The sequence below is a fragment of the Kryptolebias marmoratus genome, linkage group LG24 (genome assembly GCF_001649575.2).
Source record: "Kryptolebias marmoratus isolate JLee-2015 linkage group LG24, ASM164957v2, whole genome shotgun sequence".
Taxonomy (NCBI): Eukaryota; Metazoa; Chordata; class Actinopteri; order Cyprinodontiformes; family Rivulidae; genus Kryptolebias; species Kryptolebias marmoratus.
In genome coordinates this window covers 19,483,999-19,501,972 of record NC_051453.1, presented here as the reverse complement: position 1 = coordinate 19,501,972, position 17,974 = coordinate 19,483,999, and the positions used below count along the sequence as shown (strand labels likewise).

At 43.7% G+C, this 17,974-nt stretch overlaps 2 protein-coding genes across 3 annotated transcripts in view; one reads left to right on the top strand and one right to left on the bottom strand.

Annotated features, from left to right (window-relative positions):
* nme7 (NME/NM23 family member 7) overlaps positions 1–9,598 on the top strand; it is a 20,263-nt gene extending 10,665 nt beyond the window's left edge. The window contains exons 8-12 of one of the 2 annotated variants that reach the window (XM_017423467.3): positions 615–679; positions 2,045–2,113; positions 2,329–2,430; positions 8,509–8,616; positions 9,084–9,583. In XM_017423467.3, the coding sequence (XP_017278956.1) occupies positions 615–679; positions 2,045–2,113; positions 2,329–2,430; positions 8,509–8,616; positions 9,084–9,128 (389 nt within the window). In that variant the 3' untranslated portion in view covers positions 9,129–9,583. Of the gene's footprint in view, positions 1–614; positions 680–2,044; positions 2,114–2,328; positions 2,431–8,508 lie in introns of both variants that reach the window. The other variant, XM_017423466.3, reaches the window with a different exon arrangement.
* atp1b1a (ATPase Na+/K+ transporting subunit beta 1a) lies at positions 9,149–17,264 on the bottom strand. The gene is made up of 6 exons (XM_017423471.3): positions 17,019–17,264; positions 13,522–13,650; positions 12,268–12,423; positions 11,818–11,999; positions 10,546–10,626; positions 9,149–10,465 (listed from the first exon to the last, which is right to left on the bottom strand). Exons 1-6 carry the CDS (start codon positions 17,110–17,112, stop codon positions 10,205–10,207), a joined length of 903 nt encoding a protein of 300 aa, XP_017278960.1. The 5' UTR covers positions 17,113–17,264; the 3' UTR covers positions 9,149–10,204.
* Positions 17,265–17,974: the final 710 nt, after the last annotated feature.

The window sequence follows — 17,974 nt, the reverse complement described above, 5'->3', positions numbered from 1 at the left end:
GGGGGGGGGTCGAGGGTGAGAACTCACAGACGCCGGCAACACCTGGTAGAAAACGAAAGTCGTTGTCGCACGCTGCGGTGTTTAGAATTAATGGGAAATGTCCTGTGTGACGAGTACACGAGCTACTTTTTTTATCAGGATGTCAGACTGAGATTATGAGTCTGGCGCCTTGATTCAATTTATGTGTCTGCAGCAGTCTGACCTTCACTGTCACTGCTGTGCGTTCGTCACTGCAGCTGCAGCATTTTTACAGCGATGCTTGGCCACTGAGACTCGACGTGCAGCCCTGTGTGTCATTCTCTAAAAGCTTTTACTGGACAAGATTTATGTCTCCTTAATAGACATCACATCCATGAGACAATCTCACTTTGTCTAAAGGAGAAACTGAGGTCACTGCAGTGGAAAGTAATACTGACATTGGAATAGGAGCTCTTGTGGTAATAATATCTTTGAATTACAATTACATTAAAGTTTTTCTCAGCTCTGTTTAATGTTAACTACTGATCCAGAGGTTGTGGACGATATTTGAGTTCACCGAAGCACAAAAAAACCTGTGCTTGTCTGTAAACTCAGAGCAAAGCTCATAAAAGCCAGCTAATATCTGTGTTCAACAGGTCTGACTGGGAAGATCCTCAACTCCATATCTGCAGCTGGATTTGAAATCTCAGCTCTTGAAATGGTAAAAGCCTAACAAACAATCCCCTCTTTTTCATTAGAGTTTAAGTTAGACATGTAAGCAATGTGTTTACAGTATTTACGTTGTGTTTAAAGTTCTTTCCAAACCTTTGACTTATTTATAAACTGCAGACAGTAACTACGTACGTAGCTTTGCTGTCGAATCATCGTGCTCCGTTAGCTGCAATATAACAAGCCTTATTTGTGTTTATGCTATTAAAGCAATAGTTCAGATCGTCGGGAGTGGAGTTCTTTGGAAAGGTTATGAACAGTTAGTATCTTACCTGTTGCATGTAGCTTTTTAAGTTTGGAAAAATAGAGTTTAAAAGCTAGTCAGAGTGGGGCCGAGACCAAAGTTGCTGTCCTAAAACAACTCCAATCTCAAACACGTATTTGTGGTTCATAGAGATGGGCATTCCAAGCGAAATTACTTTTCGCATATTCGAACCCACCCCACTCCACCCCCTGCCTCCGTCCACCTACCACCTCCGCTCCACACATAGGGTGAAAAGCAGCCTTTTTCAGCGTGTGCTTATTTTGTCCTTTCCTCATTCAGGACTTATTAATACGGCACAAGTATCGACACGACAACAAAGTGTATGGAAGAAAAAAAACGGCGCTGGGTGGATCTAAGGCAGAACACAAGTCTGGACGCAGGAATTAAACTCAGTGAAGGGGAGCAGTCTTAACGAGTGCTAATCTCAGCAGCCACTTTACGATTTGGGAATATTGCCCGTTTCCTGTTTTTGCTTTAAAAAAAAACAAGTGTGTCCACATGCTTGGGATGAAGACTTGTTGTGAATTAAAGTTTACTGACCTCGATTCCTGCCGCTGAGAAACCCTCCAATGAAATGGAGGCTTCAGGCACAGAAACATGTGCTGCTGCTCGTCCTGCTAGCCTGGGATCTTTAAATTCGCAAGAACTCCTCAAGGTCGTCCATTTTAACAACTGCCCATCCCTGGTGGTTCATGTGAACTCTGTTTTATAAACTATTGCCATCAATTTTGCACCAACAGAGTCAGCAACAGGAATATCATAACATTTCTGCCCTACAAATCATTTATTGTGAAATATATAGCACTGTAAAGATTTATAAAACAGCATTCAGTCAGACTTAAACTCAGTTTCTTCATTCAAAGAGGTATCTACAGCAGGTGAGATGCTGAGTGTTCACAATCTGTTCACAAAACCCCACTTCAAAAGATCTGAACTATCGCTTTAATGCTCATGACATTACACTCAGCTGTCTTTGGACTCAGCTAATGTAAGAATGCAAAGTGGTTTCATCTGATTAATGGCCGTGCTTTGACTCTTGCAGCTTGTTTTGAAATGATCGTGAGTTTCATTCGTCTCATCTGATTCTAACAGTTCAACGTGGACCAGGCAAACGCAGAAGAGTTCTACGAAGTGTACAAAGGCGTTGTCAAAGAGTATCTTGTGAGTGTAAACACCGCGCTGTTGTGCCATCACAGTGAAAACCCTCAGCGCACTTCTTTCACTTGCTACTTTTGATTATACCAAAACAAAGGATGTAGAAAACTGATACGAGTTGTTCCAGAAGACGATCTGCTGCCACCGCTCCTATGTTGTCTCACGTGAGGGAGGAAAGAAAGAAGTCTGATTTATTGTTGCACATTTGGTTGCGTTTGCAGGGCATGGTGACCGAGCTGTGCTCCGGACCCTGTATGGTTCTCGAGATCCACGGCACAGATGCGCCCAGAACCTTCAGGGAGTTCTGTGGGCCTGCTGATCCAGTGAGTACATTCTCTTCTTTTGTTCTCCCCCAGCAGAAACACGTAAAACGACCAAACTTGTTTCAGATGATGTTTTCCCTTGCAAATGTTTATTGATCCATAGCCTCCTCCTGGATGGAGCTCTTAACAAGCTGTGTCCCCAGAAAGTGCAACTCTGATAGGAACACACACACACACACACGGCTGGTTTCAAGTTACACAGTCTAATGCGCCAAGCCTTTTATCAAGGTCCTAGTGTTGTTTAGCACATCATGTACTCTGTGTTTGTGTGTTTTAGTCTCTAAAGATACCTTTGAGTTATTTCTCCTCCTCAAGTAGCACATGTTCCCCACAGAACCCGCAGCGTTTCAGTGGAACCACATTAGCCACTTATGTGGCTCTCATTTGTTTTGTGTTGTGTTTTTGTAAATCCTCTGACTAACATGTTTTATTTGAAAGTGTACAATCAGAATTACAGCAGCTCATTATCACCTGCAACCTGAAAGGCAAAGGCAGGTTCTGTCCTTGTCTGTGTGTGGGTGTCTGTTATCAAAAAATCTCTTGAACCAGCGAACAGGTTTTAATAAATCTTTCAGAAAGTAATCACTGGATGCACATCTACAACTGTTTAAACTATGAAGTCAACCCAATTCAAGATGACCGCCACAGCTAATCGACATTAGTCAACACAAAAATGGCTATAACTAATGTGGTAGTAGCTGAGAGTCATCCACAACACGTACTTCAAGCGTGAAATCTCATAATATTGCATGAGATCACTCGTAACGCTCAGGCCTTCAGCTGCTGTAGTTATGTTCAGGCTTGTCACCCCGCTCGTGTCTCGGATCGCTTCACCTTCCTCGCTGACTGGGAGGTCAGACCGCTTGAACGCTCCGTGAACTCAGACTCACCTCCGTGCTATCAGACAAACCACCTAAACATCCCCCTCGCCCACTCGGCGGGGGAATTCAGCAGTTTGATACACAATCGCAGCAGAGAGTGGGAGCAGGGCTGAGACTCCGGGGGAGGAGGAGGAGGAGGAGGAGGAGGAGGAGGGAGAACAACCTGCTGGCTTCAATGAGGGCTGAGCTGAGGAGGTGTTGCCGCCGTTTGTTGCTCCAGGCTGCAGCGGTTGGGCGGGCACCAAAGTTCCAAATGTTTTCTTGGTTTTGGCATGTAAAACCATTTGAGACGTCATTATGGAATTACAGATTGGAGTAAATATGCTCTCTGATGGGAAAAGGTCAGAGAATCTATTAACATTTAGGGTTTAGCTGTTTGTGGTACAAACAAGGTACAATGATTAATTCCAGCTGCCTAATCTAGAAACAACACAGGTGTAACATGAACCATGAAGACATTAGATTTGAACTGATGCATTCACTGACCTCTGATATAAGGTGGAGTGTGGAGTGGGTTTTAACCCAGAGCTTCCCTTCGAGAGGAGCAAAACAAATATATAATAAATACTACCACAAATCCTGGTATTCTTTCTGTTTTGTTGCCTTCTATAATAATTATAAAGAATAATAATCCTAAAAATATATAAAACCTCAAAGTGCCCACATGTCTTCATCCCTTTTGCTCCGACTGTTACTTTCAGAAGCCGCATTATTTGTTCCATCAGATCCACCTGTGGGTGACCTAAGTGTCAGATGAGCTCAGTATATTAACACCTCCAATTAGTCGGAGTCACCAAACGAGAGAGAGCAAGAAGACCAAGAATCTCTCCACACGGGTGTGAGGCAACAAAACGGAAAGATTGCCAAGAGGGCGTGTACTTTTGCAACCCGCTGTACAAAAGAGGGCACGTAATGCCTTCAGCCCGGCTTTAGATATCTTCTTCTAAAGGACCCACATGTCTTCACACCTCGACACCCCCAGCTGTGTCGCTGTGCTCTCATTCAGTCACGTCTTTGTGTCCTGCCCCGATATCTCAGTGAACGAACACAGCTCTCCCGCTTTTCAAACCAGCAACCTGCCTGCTTTCTGCCACAGAACAACCGGTTGGACTCAGGAATCGACACAGAAGACCTTTTCGTACGCTCAGATTTTCTTTCTCATTAGAATGAAATCTGTACTTTTTCAGGGTTTTTTTTTAGCCTTAATGGTTTTGTGGAAAAGGTTATGAGCTTTGTCCGCTATCCTAGATGCACCCGTAAAAGGTAAATTAAAAGTGAACACTGTCACTGTATATTTACATTGCTTTTTACCTGTTGAACTTGACTGAGTTGTAGCTTTGTGTTTAGCTAAAGTTGATTAGCAGTGGCAGCCATCTTGAGGTGGTATGCCTCAGAGTGGAAGCGATTACAAAATAAATGACATCTGCTAGAAAAAAACGCCCCCACAGTAATGCTGCGTTGGATTACTCCCTGTGGGCTGAGTCAGTCAGCACTGCACATGACTCCCGGGTCACTCTGCTCTGTAAATGACTCCATCCATTACAAAAGGAAGCAGTCACTACAAGAACATCAGGCTCGTCTACTAAAAGACTAAAAACTGAATTAAACACCAGCGGCACCTCCCTCCTGCCTGGATAATCCACTTACAGAGAGTTGTATCTTAAAGCTAAATTACCTAAATTCTAGTTCTTCTCCGTCCTTTGGACTCGTGAACAAACAGCCGCAGTATAAGCAGGTCTGCTCATGACTGGTACTTCCTGTTTAGCCTGCAGCGTGGAAATTTGTCATAATGCTCTCAATAAGCAGCCCTGTCTCAGATTCTAATATTGATTTTTCCTGCTCACCTTATTTCTTATTAATACCTCCTGATTTATAGGTGTAATTTCACCAGCCAGCTAGATGGCAGCTCCTGAACGAGCACAGTTCCAATGTTGCCATTAAAGACTAATTCTGAGTTGTGTCAAATCAGCTTTGGAGGTTTGCTCCTTTGGTGTTCAAAAACATGCAGTAAAAAAGAATTGATCCAGAGTAAACTCGACGACGCAGTTTAGATCCCCTTGAGGACTGAAATAAAAACCAAAACAAGAATCTACAATACCAGCGTCCTTCTCGTGTGTGTGTGTGTGTTAAAAACGTTCAACATTTCTTTTGCACCTTCTTACACCACCAGATTATCGCCTCGTGACTTCTGCTCTCAGTTGTCATCGTGTCAAAGAGCAGCACGAACGGGAGCTTGGATGGCTTTAATGTCGACGGCCTCACTCACACGTTTTTCATATCCTAAACTATGGTTGCGTAGAGGACCACGGGGCAAGGATGAACCAGCTCAAACTGGTTCTGTGGTATCTGTTGCATTCAAGAGAAACTCAGCTCCCTTGTCTCTTCCTTTGTGAAGGAGGAGGTCACTCTGAACTGCCTGGTATAAAAGCAGAGGACAAAGCAACGTTAAAGCAGAGCATCCAGCCAGTGTGTATCACTGCTGGTGTGCACAGGGCTTAATAAAACTCTTTCCTCTTTAAGTTTAGGTTTCTCAGCCTGAACCGGAATGAATTCTTCCAGAAGTGTCACATGTCGACCTTTTATGTGTTTGCAGTGTTTTCTGTAGTCATGTCGAGTTAATTAAGTTGAGTAAATTCTGAGCTTGGACACGGTGGAAGTTAATGAGAGCTTGGATGCGTGCGTTCTGGGGGGATTTGAGAGAAAAGCAGAAGTCGTACAGCGGTGAGAGACGCTCTGTGTGAAAGAAGATGTCACGTACAAACTGCATGAGAAGTGGGAAGAAATCTCTGTTTGCAAAGATTTTGAAGTTTAGACAGCTCAGAAGTTCGAGTGTGTGATGTCATCACACTAAAAGTTAAACATTCTGTGGTAAAATCTATAAAAATGAATATTAATTACAGTTCAGTCATGTAAAGTCTGACCTATTATCTATTTAAACTCGGAATGATGTTTCTATTGTGACGCATGTCTGAGCTGTAGAGCTCCGAGGGCTCTCACTCATTTAAATTTAAATCTTTGTAGTGTTGGGGTTTTCTTGCACGTTTTGATGTACTAATCGATTCATATTTGGTTTTTTAAAGCTGCAGGAGGAGCAACAAACCAAAATCATTAAAGCTCCAATGCCTGTGTGCCAACACGCTTCAAAAGACTTGTTTGCGCTTTTTGTGAAGAACTTCACCCCACCTGCGCTTTAAGCTAAATGATAAAGTTGATAATCACAGTGCTAACATACTGTTAACATAATGTTTATCTTCATCACTGTCTTCATTTGGTTTTACTTCTAAATTTTCATTGTTTAGGTAAAATCGAGTTTAGAGGAGGGTAAAAGAACGTCATTTTCTCCTAATTAAATGTCCCTAGAAGCACTCAGAGCGCACAAACCTCCTCCAAGGCCACAGTATGATTAAAACACAGTGCGATCTAGATCATAATCTGGATCAGCACCAGAATGTGATCCATTGTTTTTTGTAACAACCCCAACATGTCCTGAACATTTTTATCCAAATCTGTTCATCAGTTTTTACCTGATCTTTGCTAACAGACAGACAGACCAACAGACACAACCAGAAACAGAAGGGTCACATGTAGGAGCAGAGAGAAGGTTTTAACGAAGGGGTTACCTGTGACCTTTGACCCCGTCACCTTGAAATCATCCAGCTGCACGGTTAGAGCACAGGCTGATCTGTGACCTTGACCTTTGACTGGATCACGACCAAATAGTCATCACTTCTTCCTTGTTGCTTGTTTGATAATCTGCTCATAGATTGTACAGACAGACAGGCAGACAGGCAGGCAGACAGGCAGGCAGACAGACAGACAGACAGACAGACAGCATCACCTCCTCCTTGGCGGGGGTAATTACATCAAAGCATTAAACATAAGAGAACTGTTGGAGGAATGAATCACCAAAGTGAAATTCATGCTTTAAAGACCATCAGTGTAAAGTTCATATCTCTCCAGTATTCTTGAAGAAGGACACGATCTTTTATTTTTTATTCTTTATCTTCCTTGCTGCATTTTTTAAGACAATAAGAGCTTTGAGGAGAGGGTCGGGCACATTTATGACCTTCCTGCCTTTTGTGTGCGCTCTCATGTTGTGCCAGAGGCACACATAAAGACTTTTAATCTCGACATAATCTGGCGTGTTCTATCACAGTCGCGCGCTTCGCTTCGTTTTCCCCCAAAGTGTTGGCACTCATTATCCAACCTTTCCACGGCGTGACAGTCGACAGTCGTCCTGGTGAACGAATTATTCCCATGCTGCCCCTCCTCCTGCGGAGGACCCTGTGGGAGGGTAGCATTTCCTGGAGTGACAGAAACGGAGCCCGGCTTTGACCTTGGGATAGTCTGACGTCGAAGGGAAACGAGTCACTTTGCCTGCTTACTGTCGCTGTGAAAACCAAAGAAAGGAGTAAAAGAATGTTTCAAATTAAAGGCCTAGCCTTCCTTGAAGGAAAAATGTATCGCCCTCAGGTTTGTTTTGGTCAAAGAACTCATGTTTCATTGGTTCATGTGTTGTGAGCAGCTCAGCTATCACCACACCAAATGTTGTAAAATGTACCGTCTTATTGCCATTTTTGTGTTTTCTAAGGTCAGTTGGCTGTGGCGGCCATCTTGAATTGATTCTAGGCATAAACCAATGATAATTTCTTGAAAGTTTCATGAAAATCCATCCAGTGCATCGTGAAATATTTTGCTAGGACAAAGGTCTTGCATGACCTGTTAGCACTCAGACGGTCTGTCAGGGATGACTCTCAGCTACTATCACACCAAATTTTAGATCAATATCTTTCTGTTTAAAGTCACGTGGACTCCATTTATTCTGGGTTTTAACAGAACCTGGCGTACAAAAATGATGTTTGCGGTCTTGTTGGTGTAGGAGGCGCACAAAAAAAGCACTGAAATCTGAGCACAAAGAAGTAATTTCACTCTCTACATACAATCCATAAAAGGTTTGCTGAGTGTTGGTTTTTTTTATTCAGAATACATGTTGAGGTGCTGAGTTATTACTCAGCAGGGTACAGGATGTTCAGCCTCCAGCTGCAGCTCTAATCATCCACATCAGTTTGACATTTGCACACAGAGGTCCCTGTGTCACCGTCTCTTTAAAGCCGGGACTTCACGCCAACCTGAGGATTTGTCCTCGTTTTCAATCGAAGGCAACAGAACGGTCAAGTTGTTTTTCATTATTTTGCAGGTAATCGCACGGCATCTTCGTCCGAACACTCTGCGAGCCCTGTATGGCAAAGACAAAGTGAGAAACGCAGTCCACTGCACGGACCTCCCTGAAGACGGCGTTCTGGAGGTTGGTCTCATGCACATTTTGTACTCCCCGAGACTACTCCTACAATCTCCTCTGCTCCGATAAGTTTCCTCATTGTCCTGCGGCTCGTTGCAGTTAGCAGAGAACAAAGCCCCCCCTCCCTCCCCTCGACTCTGAAGCGGCGACTTTAGACGAGTCTCATGACCGCGCTCCGTGGGCCGGGGCAACCTTAGATCGCGCTGGCGTGAGGGGAAACAAGAACGGCGGAGGAATTTGAAACAAAACCATTGTTTCGCAGGCATGCGGGTCTGACCCGTCCAACGTCATTGTTCAGGAAAACTCCTGATCTGTACCGGAGACAAACGCTTCCTTGTTAAACATTAGCCTGCAACTGACTGAGCTGCCATTTTGCCAGGACTGGAACACGGTGACCACGGCCTCGTACAGAGCAGAGCAGACTGAAAGCTACACATTTACGGTGATTAATGCCCTTTAAACTCCTTTTCCAGGTGCAGTATTTCTTCAAGATCTTGGATGGATGGAAACAACCTTGACTTCAAGGACTTCACACGTGTCTCAGTTTTCTGTTTATTGTTTCAGCCTTATGCAGATTAAATAAAAGTGACAAGAGTAGACTCCTGACAAATGTTTGATCTCCAACATTGAATTAAGTATTTTCACACCAGCTAAACATCTTATTACATGGGATACTGCATTGCCTCAGATATTCTCTAACTTTTTGACCAGCGACTTTGGTTTTCAATTTATATACATTACACTTTGAAAAAAAAAAATGTACAACTGCATAAATACAAAACTCTTCCATCGTGAAAATGGCTAAAACATTCAATAGTAAGTTGCATCACGTAACGTGACGACTCCAGCAAAACAGATTTCAAAGCACTGTTTAGTCTTAGGCTGGACCCACGAAGCTTTACACTACGAATTAAGAATGAACAAATGTATCCAACAGAAATATCAAACTACCGAACAGCCAAGATTAACAAAATGTGTACAAATGCATCTGTCCACAACTATCTTGAATAAAGAAACACGTCAAAACAAAAAAAACAGACTAACGGTGAAGTGCAGCCATTTACTCATGGGTCATAAAGGTTCAGAGTACCATGCTCGTATTTCAGTTAGTCAGAGCACATCGACAAACACGCTGTACTCACGTAAACTAACATGCCTGCACAGACACACACACACACACACACACACACCTTGGACCACAGAAGCTGACATAAGACAAAATAAGGTTACAACAGGACTAGACTACAGCTCAGGACACTCCAAAAATATATATAGAAACCACGCAAGGATGAAACACCATGGGGACAGGAACACGACTCGCTACGCATCAGTAGTGAAACTGCAGTTTTACAGTAATAGACGAACATCCCATGGCTCCAGGAATATTTTCATTTACAGTAGAATAAATATTTGCTATTGCTACTCTTGTAGTTTACATTCTAACTTTGGACAAAAAACACAGAGAAGGCTAAAAGCACACAGATTAAGTGTAGGTCCTGTCTATAATGAATGTTCAAAGACTAGTGGTGTTTATCTGAACTCACGGATTCGCTCTACATTTATTTTCAAAACTGGGGGAGGACTGTGGCCGAGGTCACGACAAATTCACTGTGAACTTCACATCAAAGCGTCCTTGATAGCGGTCTTTTTCACTGAACGCGATGTTTTCTCCGTACACTTTGCACTCGATGCGGAGCTCCTCGTTGAAGGTGAGGTTGGTAAAATGAATGGCCACCAGAGGCTGCAGGTACTGGGGATGCAGCCGCTTGCCGTAGTACGGGTAATACTGCAGAGGGAAGCCTTCCCCGATGCCATAGTACTTGATCTCTCCGATCTTGTCTACATCTTCAGCCCTCTGCAAACACAAAATTGACATAGGGACTTTGCAGCAATAATACCAGCTTCTAGCAGGGCCAGATTTTGCCTTAAAGGTACCTTATTTTTGCAGTGAATGGGGATCACGTTGTCGTACAATTTGCCCTTCAGAGCTTCTGGGATTGAGTCGTTGGAGGGAGCCTGAAAACACAGACACTACGATGAAAAACATCTGAACAAAAAGAATAAATCACGTATTTTATTGGGTTTTTTTTGTTTGCAGAAGCACAATAGAAATTTAACTTGGAAAGCTCCAAACTGATCCAGCAGAACCACAGAAACCCCTCCTCCTTTAACACATTCTGCCCACTAATATCTAATGTCATGGCATCTAAATTTCCCACAATGCAACTACTGGCGGTTCAGTCAGTTCAGGTCAACTCACTTCTCTCCTGGAATAAATCATTTTAATAAAACTAAAACAATCAGTTCTGGGTTGATGCACCGTTTGCCTTCTGCAGCCCCGCCATGTTTCATAGGATAAACTTTGTATGTGAAACTTATAGCTCCTAACCTCAGGTACTCCTATGAGTCAGACACATTTGGTGCTTTTGGACTCCATGAGGCCACTTCAGTCCTTATAACCATCTGAGGTAGCTGACTTTTTTCCATTTATTGGGTTTTTTTTTTTAGCTCCTGCCTCAGAGTAGACACTTTCCTGGCTCAATAGAGACCCTTGAGTGACGTTAAAGGATGTGACTGGCCCATTTGAAAATGTACGCTGATCAGCCGAGCAACTTGAGTGCTCTTTCAACGCCCACACTGTTAAAACTGCGTCGCTAAAGTGGAAGCTACGTAACTGTAGCCACGGTCTGCAGCACAAACAGACTGACCTGCTGGCTCCTAACTCTAATCCTCCTGAATGTTTGTAGTTTTCTTTCACACTTCACTTTAAAAGTTAAATCAACAACACTGCGTTCTGTGCTGAAGTGACACACTGTTGGCCGAGCGTTGCACAACCACAGTGTTCCCCTGGTGGTACGAAACCAAAGACGTAGGTCCTTATAATCCTGTTCTTTAGAACGATTTGTTCTGAAAACACCTACTAAGTCACGGCTTTCCCTGTAATATTAAAGAGCTGCTGCTTTATTTCTTTAATTACAGTGGCTTCTCATATTCCTTTCAGATTTATCCTCTGATGGTTGCGTTCAACTTAAAAAAAAAATTAAAACACTGTTTTCAGTTAAATATCTGGACATAAAAGGTAATTGGTTTGATGTTTTCTGCAGGAAGAAATAACTCCGTTTTGTTTTAACTTTATAGGCGACACATCTCCTTTTGTTTGCTGCCTTTACGGCATTAACTTTGTAAATTTGCGAGCAGTGAACACACCCGTGGTTTGAAGTTGACGATCCTATTGAGCTTGACGATGAGGCACGGCTTTCCCTCCTTGAAACCATAGGTGCGGTCGGATAGACCAGAGCAGTTTTGCAGCCACATTCTGTTGAAACGGCAAGCATGCTTCTGTCCTTCTGTCTCTAACTCACCACGATCCATGTATGTCTTGGGAGTTTCTGAGGAGGAAAAAAAAAAATTAAAAAGTTAAACGTGCAAACATTAAACCTGAACATGCTGTAGACACTGAATGTCATTTTTACCCCCATAGTTCAAATATTTACATAGAATTAAGATGTTATTAAAGATTTTAGATAATATAAATGATAATCCGATTTCCTCCTGCTCAAAGGAAATGAAAGCTATTAGTTCTGAATAGATAACAAATGTGGACTAATGACTGTTAAAACCCCAACAGGAAGAGAGTGACAATCAGCTCATACTTGCCTCCACAATCCTCAAATTTCTGATCATTCGTCTGTATACTTTCATTGTAGAGCTGAAGAAGACTGTCCATGCTAGTAACGTACTTCGTATATGAAGACTCGTCGCTCATTTTGAAGACGATTTCTGATTTGTCTGAGCGGGGGGTGTGGGACAGACCTGAAAAACAACCAAATTGAGTAACAATCAGACGCAGTATGTATGAGAAACAAAACAAAGCTGTTGGCAGTTTCTTGTCTATTATCTCGAGACAATATGGGGTCTTGGGGGTTTTTCCTCGGATGGTCTCTGTCTGCTCGTGGGAGTGGTAATTTTCCACAGATCTTGTTGGGCGAGAATGAGCCGTGGGGAGAATGAGATGGGTTTAAGATCAATGAAAAGGGAACGTGACATTCATGAACTTTTCCCTTCTCTTTATTTGATGCCACAAACTGAGATCTGGAGGCAGAGGGACAGCGTTTGAAGGCTTGTGAGAGTTCACCAGTCCCCCGCCCCCACCCATATCCACACTCACGTGTGTCTCTCTCACAATGGAAACTTTTAGGCCCAGAGTGGGAGGTGGGTTGTACTCTGAAAGAAGAAGAAGAAAAAAAGAAAACTTTGCTTCCTTAATCGTGCCTTTACAGGAAAGTTGCTTCAGCTCAGACTCCCCACACTTTGGTTGTGGCTGATCTCTGATAGCCGGCGGTCGTGGACAGAGCTGCAGGCGCATGAAGCCAACTTTCTACAATGGCTGCTAAAAATACCACCGAGGCCAAAGCATGTGCTGCGCAAACAAGTACTGGCACAGCACCACAATGCTTGGCACTTCAAAACCAGTCTCCAGGCTAGCAGGAAATTTCAAAACGCTCGTAATGTGACTGCAGAGGAGTTTTACGATGTCGGGTGTCCTCATGAGATTACAGCACACAAAGTTTGTTGACATTTTTCCTCCCATGAGAGCAAAAAAAAAAAAAAAAACAACTTTGAGGGCTCCTGGGTATAAAAAACTAAATAATACAAGCAGAAAGTGAACATGGCAGCTGTGACTCAGAATCGGAGCCACACAAATCGTTTTAGTTCCCCTGCAGCCTGAGGGGAGAACCATCGACTGGCTGAGAGGAGTGAAGGACAAAATGGCTGAGCTTATTTGAGGTCAGAAAGATTCCTGATAGAGGAGCTGCTTAAAGGCACACCCAAACAAGCCACTCACACACAGATGTCTGTGGTCAGCGCGAAAGCGAGTGGGTTTAAAAAAAAGGAGAAAGCCGTGCTTACCTGGGGGGGCGACACGATCCTGATATTTGGGTTTGTAGTCACTTAACGTGAGCAGCATTGCCTGAATGGTCCCGATGAAAATCCCAGCCAAGCAGCCGTAGAATATCACGTAGAACAAGAGGATTTTAACTAAAAAGGAAAAAGCAAACTCCACTGAGAATACGATAAATCAGAAATTACACTGGCTTGCAAAAAAAAAGACCAAATCAGTGGGGTTTTTTTTTCAATCTTAAATTTTATTTTTTCCTTAGATTTTTGTAACCATCTTCAACTTCGGAAAGTGTGTCATTCATAATCAAACATTTAAAGACATGGTGTTGGATGGTGGAAATGACAGAATCAGCTAAAAAAAATAATGAGGAACATGATGTGAGCATTACTAAGCATGGAGTTTGGTTTTTTTTTTTATACTAAAACTTTGTTGCAAGGCCTTTAACTAAAACCTGCAGGAGACTAGATTCTTCCCACGCTATGGCCACATCTTGTTGGATTTAACAGCTTTTCCTTCATACAAAGGTTGCGTTTCCAGTACAACAAGATGAGTCACTTTTATCAGGCGCCACGGTTCCCTGCCGTCACCCCCCCTCCCTCACCTCCAAGCATCACGCATTAAAAACCGTCTTCATCTAGTGACACAAAGAGCATCTTATTGGAGCAGGCTGTTTTATTATTGGCTCGGTTTCATTAAGGTTCAGTGTAGGGGAAACAAATCACAACTGGTCCAGCTTGTAACGGCTTCATATCTGAAGTACAATCCTTGTGATGGCCGCTGTTAAGAAAAAAAACTTTCATATCAAGATGGCTAGATCAGAGGGCGCTTATTTTGTGCACATTAAACCCTCTGAAATGTTTTTTCAATTTCAGGTTTTTGTCTAAACTACGCTCATCTAGTTGAGTAAGCTGACTCGACTGGCCTTCAGACCACACCTCTAGTATACAGACGGCAGCCTCGGAGGTATACAGGAGACTCAGATGGCTCGCCATTTGTACCCTGCTACACAGGATTTACTTTTTTTTTTAAAAGATGACGCAATCACGCACAGTCAGTGGCATGCTGCAGACAAACTGCTGCTCAAGAGTCAGAGTTAAAAACGCTACAAATATAAACGTGAAGAAAGCCTGGATCATTGACCTCCACATGTTCTTCCCGTGGTACAAGTCGCTCCAACACCAAAGTCAACGTGCGGCAAGCTATTTTCCTATGATCATGTCAGCAGCTGCAGCAGCGTTGCTCTGTGATGCACCTGTCCCAATGAAACCGTAGACATGCTGCCATATTGGGCACACATCTAAGCAACCAGTCCTTACCAACATCACCCTCCAATCAGCACCTGCTGTATAAGCATCTAATGTGTAAAAAATATACATATGTGTGTTCCTTATGTATGTAATCAGGCCAACAACTTTCCCATATTGATTATTTTTATTATTTCACTAATGCTCAGCAGGCAACAAGTACTTTAAAACATCATGGACAATTTCCTAAAAGCCAAGCTGGCTGAGTTGAGGTGAGTGAGCACAAAAACAACTTTCTCTGTGCTTTAAGAGGAGCGTGAACAGGCCAGACAGAGGTGTGATGTTTGTGCCAGGCGGTTTGAATGGAGAGCACCTCCCCCCACTAGGCTGCCTGCCCTGCGGCGTGAAGGAAGGGACAGTCCCCGCAGACGGAGCTCCACTTCCCGGACGTGTTTGTCGGAGTCTAGAGAAGTTCGAGCTACACCTACAGCTGGTAGGTGCAGCTCGGTGACATGTCAGCAAACACAAGGGTCCCCCAAAAAACAGCGACGTGACAAGAAGCCAAGTGTTGTTGTGTCGAGTTGTGTTCACCCCTCGAGATGTTTCCCCCTAATGTTTCAAGAAACTCAATATATCTGTCAAATGTATACGGCCGAGACGAACAAATCCGTCATTTTGTCCCTTTACGCAAGAATGCGTGCATTTTAGCCGGGGGGTCGGAACACGCCCTGATGGCAGGTGGGGTAACAACTCGACGGGGTAACACAACTCGACACAACACCGGCCCTTTGTGAGCTTTTTACTATGCTGCGTTTACAACCCCTGGTAAATTTCAGCTACTGAAAGGCTCGACCGTACCTGTTGCTTTCAGAGTTTTCTTTAAAAAAATATAATTAACTTATTAAAGCTACACACTCCCTCACAACAAAAGGATAAGACATTCGCCGTGGCAGAGCCCTGCTAAGTAAAAACCAGCCTCGGCGATGTAAGAAATTGGAAATTTCCACAGGAAAGTGGATCCGACAAGTTCGCCATTAGCCAGCACGCGCCAGCTACTGTACGGTCGGCGTCACCAACGGTTCTGCCCGTTTGTTTCCTGCTCAACAATCAGCCCTGCCTCAGAAATAACACGTTTCGCTCAGCTTTAAGAAAGGTCGCGTTAAAAGTGGCAAAGACGTGCCGACTAATTTATCGAGGAGGAGGGGGGAAATAGCTCGATAAATAAATAAATAAATAACAGTGAGACAGAGCGGAGAGGGAGCAGCCCCTGAGACAGGCGAGTCGTGATCTGCTCCAGTACCGTGTCTGTCTGAACCCGGCTGTGCGGCTCACACCGAAATCTGAACCGGGAGGGAAAAATGCCTTTTCTGAATAGTTTAAAAGAAAAAAAAAAACATGGTTTAGTTTAGTTTAATTAGCTCGGGCTAATGCCAGTCTGCACCCCGTCTTAAAGTGTTGAAAACAGCGGTGTAAAATGATCAGAGTGGGCTCTATTAATGTTGGATTTGAATGAAAGGTGGGGGTGGGGGGTGTTTAACAGGACCTGGGGGTGCCACGGGCGGAGATTAGCAATCAGCGCATTTACAGAGAGGAGAGGGCAATAATAATAATAATAATAATAATAATAATAATAATAACAATAAACTCCCGTTTCCGTTAGATTCTCCTCCGTGGGCTAACACTGAAAAGGTGGCGCAGAGCACGGGACGTATAGCCCAACTTTTCCACCCCCTCCTTGGATTTCATTTAAAGTCCCGGCCCGGCGCCGTCCTTCAGCTTGACCTTTTTTTTCTAAAGGGCAGTGATTATTAACTGGCACAACGTAGGGGCTACGCCTTAGCCAGCATCGCCCATTACAATGTAACGCCAAATTTGAACCCGAACTAAATGTCCGAGCTGACGTGAATCTCTCACGGCAAACAGAAACAGGACCCTCACTCAGTTAAAGTTGGTTTTGTTATTTTTAGTCTCCCCCCCCCACCCCACATCTCCCCCCTCCCGCCCCAACTCGAAGAGAGAAACTCGCCTCGTGCTCGACCGTTGACTTCCTAACTGATTTTAACGGGCCAACCTCCATTGAAGCACGAGTCACGACTCGAGTCAAAGCAGGCAGTGAGTACCTAACAGGTGCTGTCGGTCAGAAAAATAAATCACAGGACGCACAAAAATACATGGTTTCCGCTGTCCTTCGCCTGAAGCATATCACCATGTCTGACAGGCAACGAAAGGAATAGAACAATTTTAAAAAATGGAGTACTTACACCAGCTGCTCCCTGTTCGACCCAGAAACTCTTTCTTCTCTGAATTCCAAAGAAAATTCCTCCAGCCGCCGTCATTGTCTTTATTTCCCGACATATTGTTATCTCCACGGTAAGGAACAAACAAAAAAAATGTCCCCCCCTGTTTTTTTCTTCTCAAAGCTGAGAGTGTCGACTGTACCTTCACAGGAAACACGAAAGGACAGTTTGGTACCCGAAGCCTCCAGTTGTAGCACTCAATTTATGTGACGGGGAGAACAGCTCCGCCCGCGAACTCCTGTCATAAGTTAGCACCAAAGAGGGAGGGCAGAGCCCAGCAAATCAAACCCTGCTGCTGCTTTCTGCGTAAGGAGGCCCTCGCCGAGAGGGGGGCTTGTTCCAGGCGGGCCCTGTCAGTGTTCGGAGGTGTTACATACGCTGTGAAGACCCACGTGTTGCTGCAAATAATGCCCGTATCGCGGAAACCCGTGTTTTTCTATCCCCCCTCCTCTCATCATTATCCAGCGTAACAAAAAAGAATAAATAAAAAAATCACAAAAGGTGCTTGTTTTCAGAGTCAGAGACGCTAATTAAAAAAAATAACAATTAAAGGTCGAAAAAAAAAAAGACTAGGGTCTCTTCGGCATTTTCCGTGATCACTCGGAAGTGTGACGTATGGAGAGCCGAAAACACAGGAACTCGAACAAGACAGTGAACAGTAAACACTGATAACGTGGGGGTGAAATGGTTCAGTTTGTTTGTTAATTAATTGTCTAAATCGACCCAAAAGTCCAACAGCTGAGTCATTCTTCAGCTTCCCAAAGGACAAGAAGGTTTGATGGTTGTGGTTAGTTTAGCTCCTGGTGAAAATTACAAACCAAAGTCTGGAGACTGACTGTGGAGTTAACGTTTTAAAGAGGAGCACCTGAAATACAAACCTTCAATAGAAGAACCACCGCCTCTCTATCTGACCACCACCA

Excerpts from the sequence above, each read along its gene's own strand:
- atp1b1a (XM_017423471.3), bottom strand. The coding sequence starts at position 17,112 with ATGTCGGGAAATAAAGACAATGACGGCGGCTGGAGGAATTTTCTTTGG. Across the intron at positions 12,000-12,267 it reads GAAATTTGAGGATTGTGGAG|AAACTCCCAAGACATACATG; the intron begins GCAAGTATGAGC and ends TTTCCTCCTCAG. Across the intron at positions 10,466-10,545 it reads CCATTCACTGCAAAAATAAG|AGGGCTGAAGATGTAGACAA; the intron begins GTACCTTTAAGG and ends TTGTGTTTGCAG.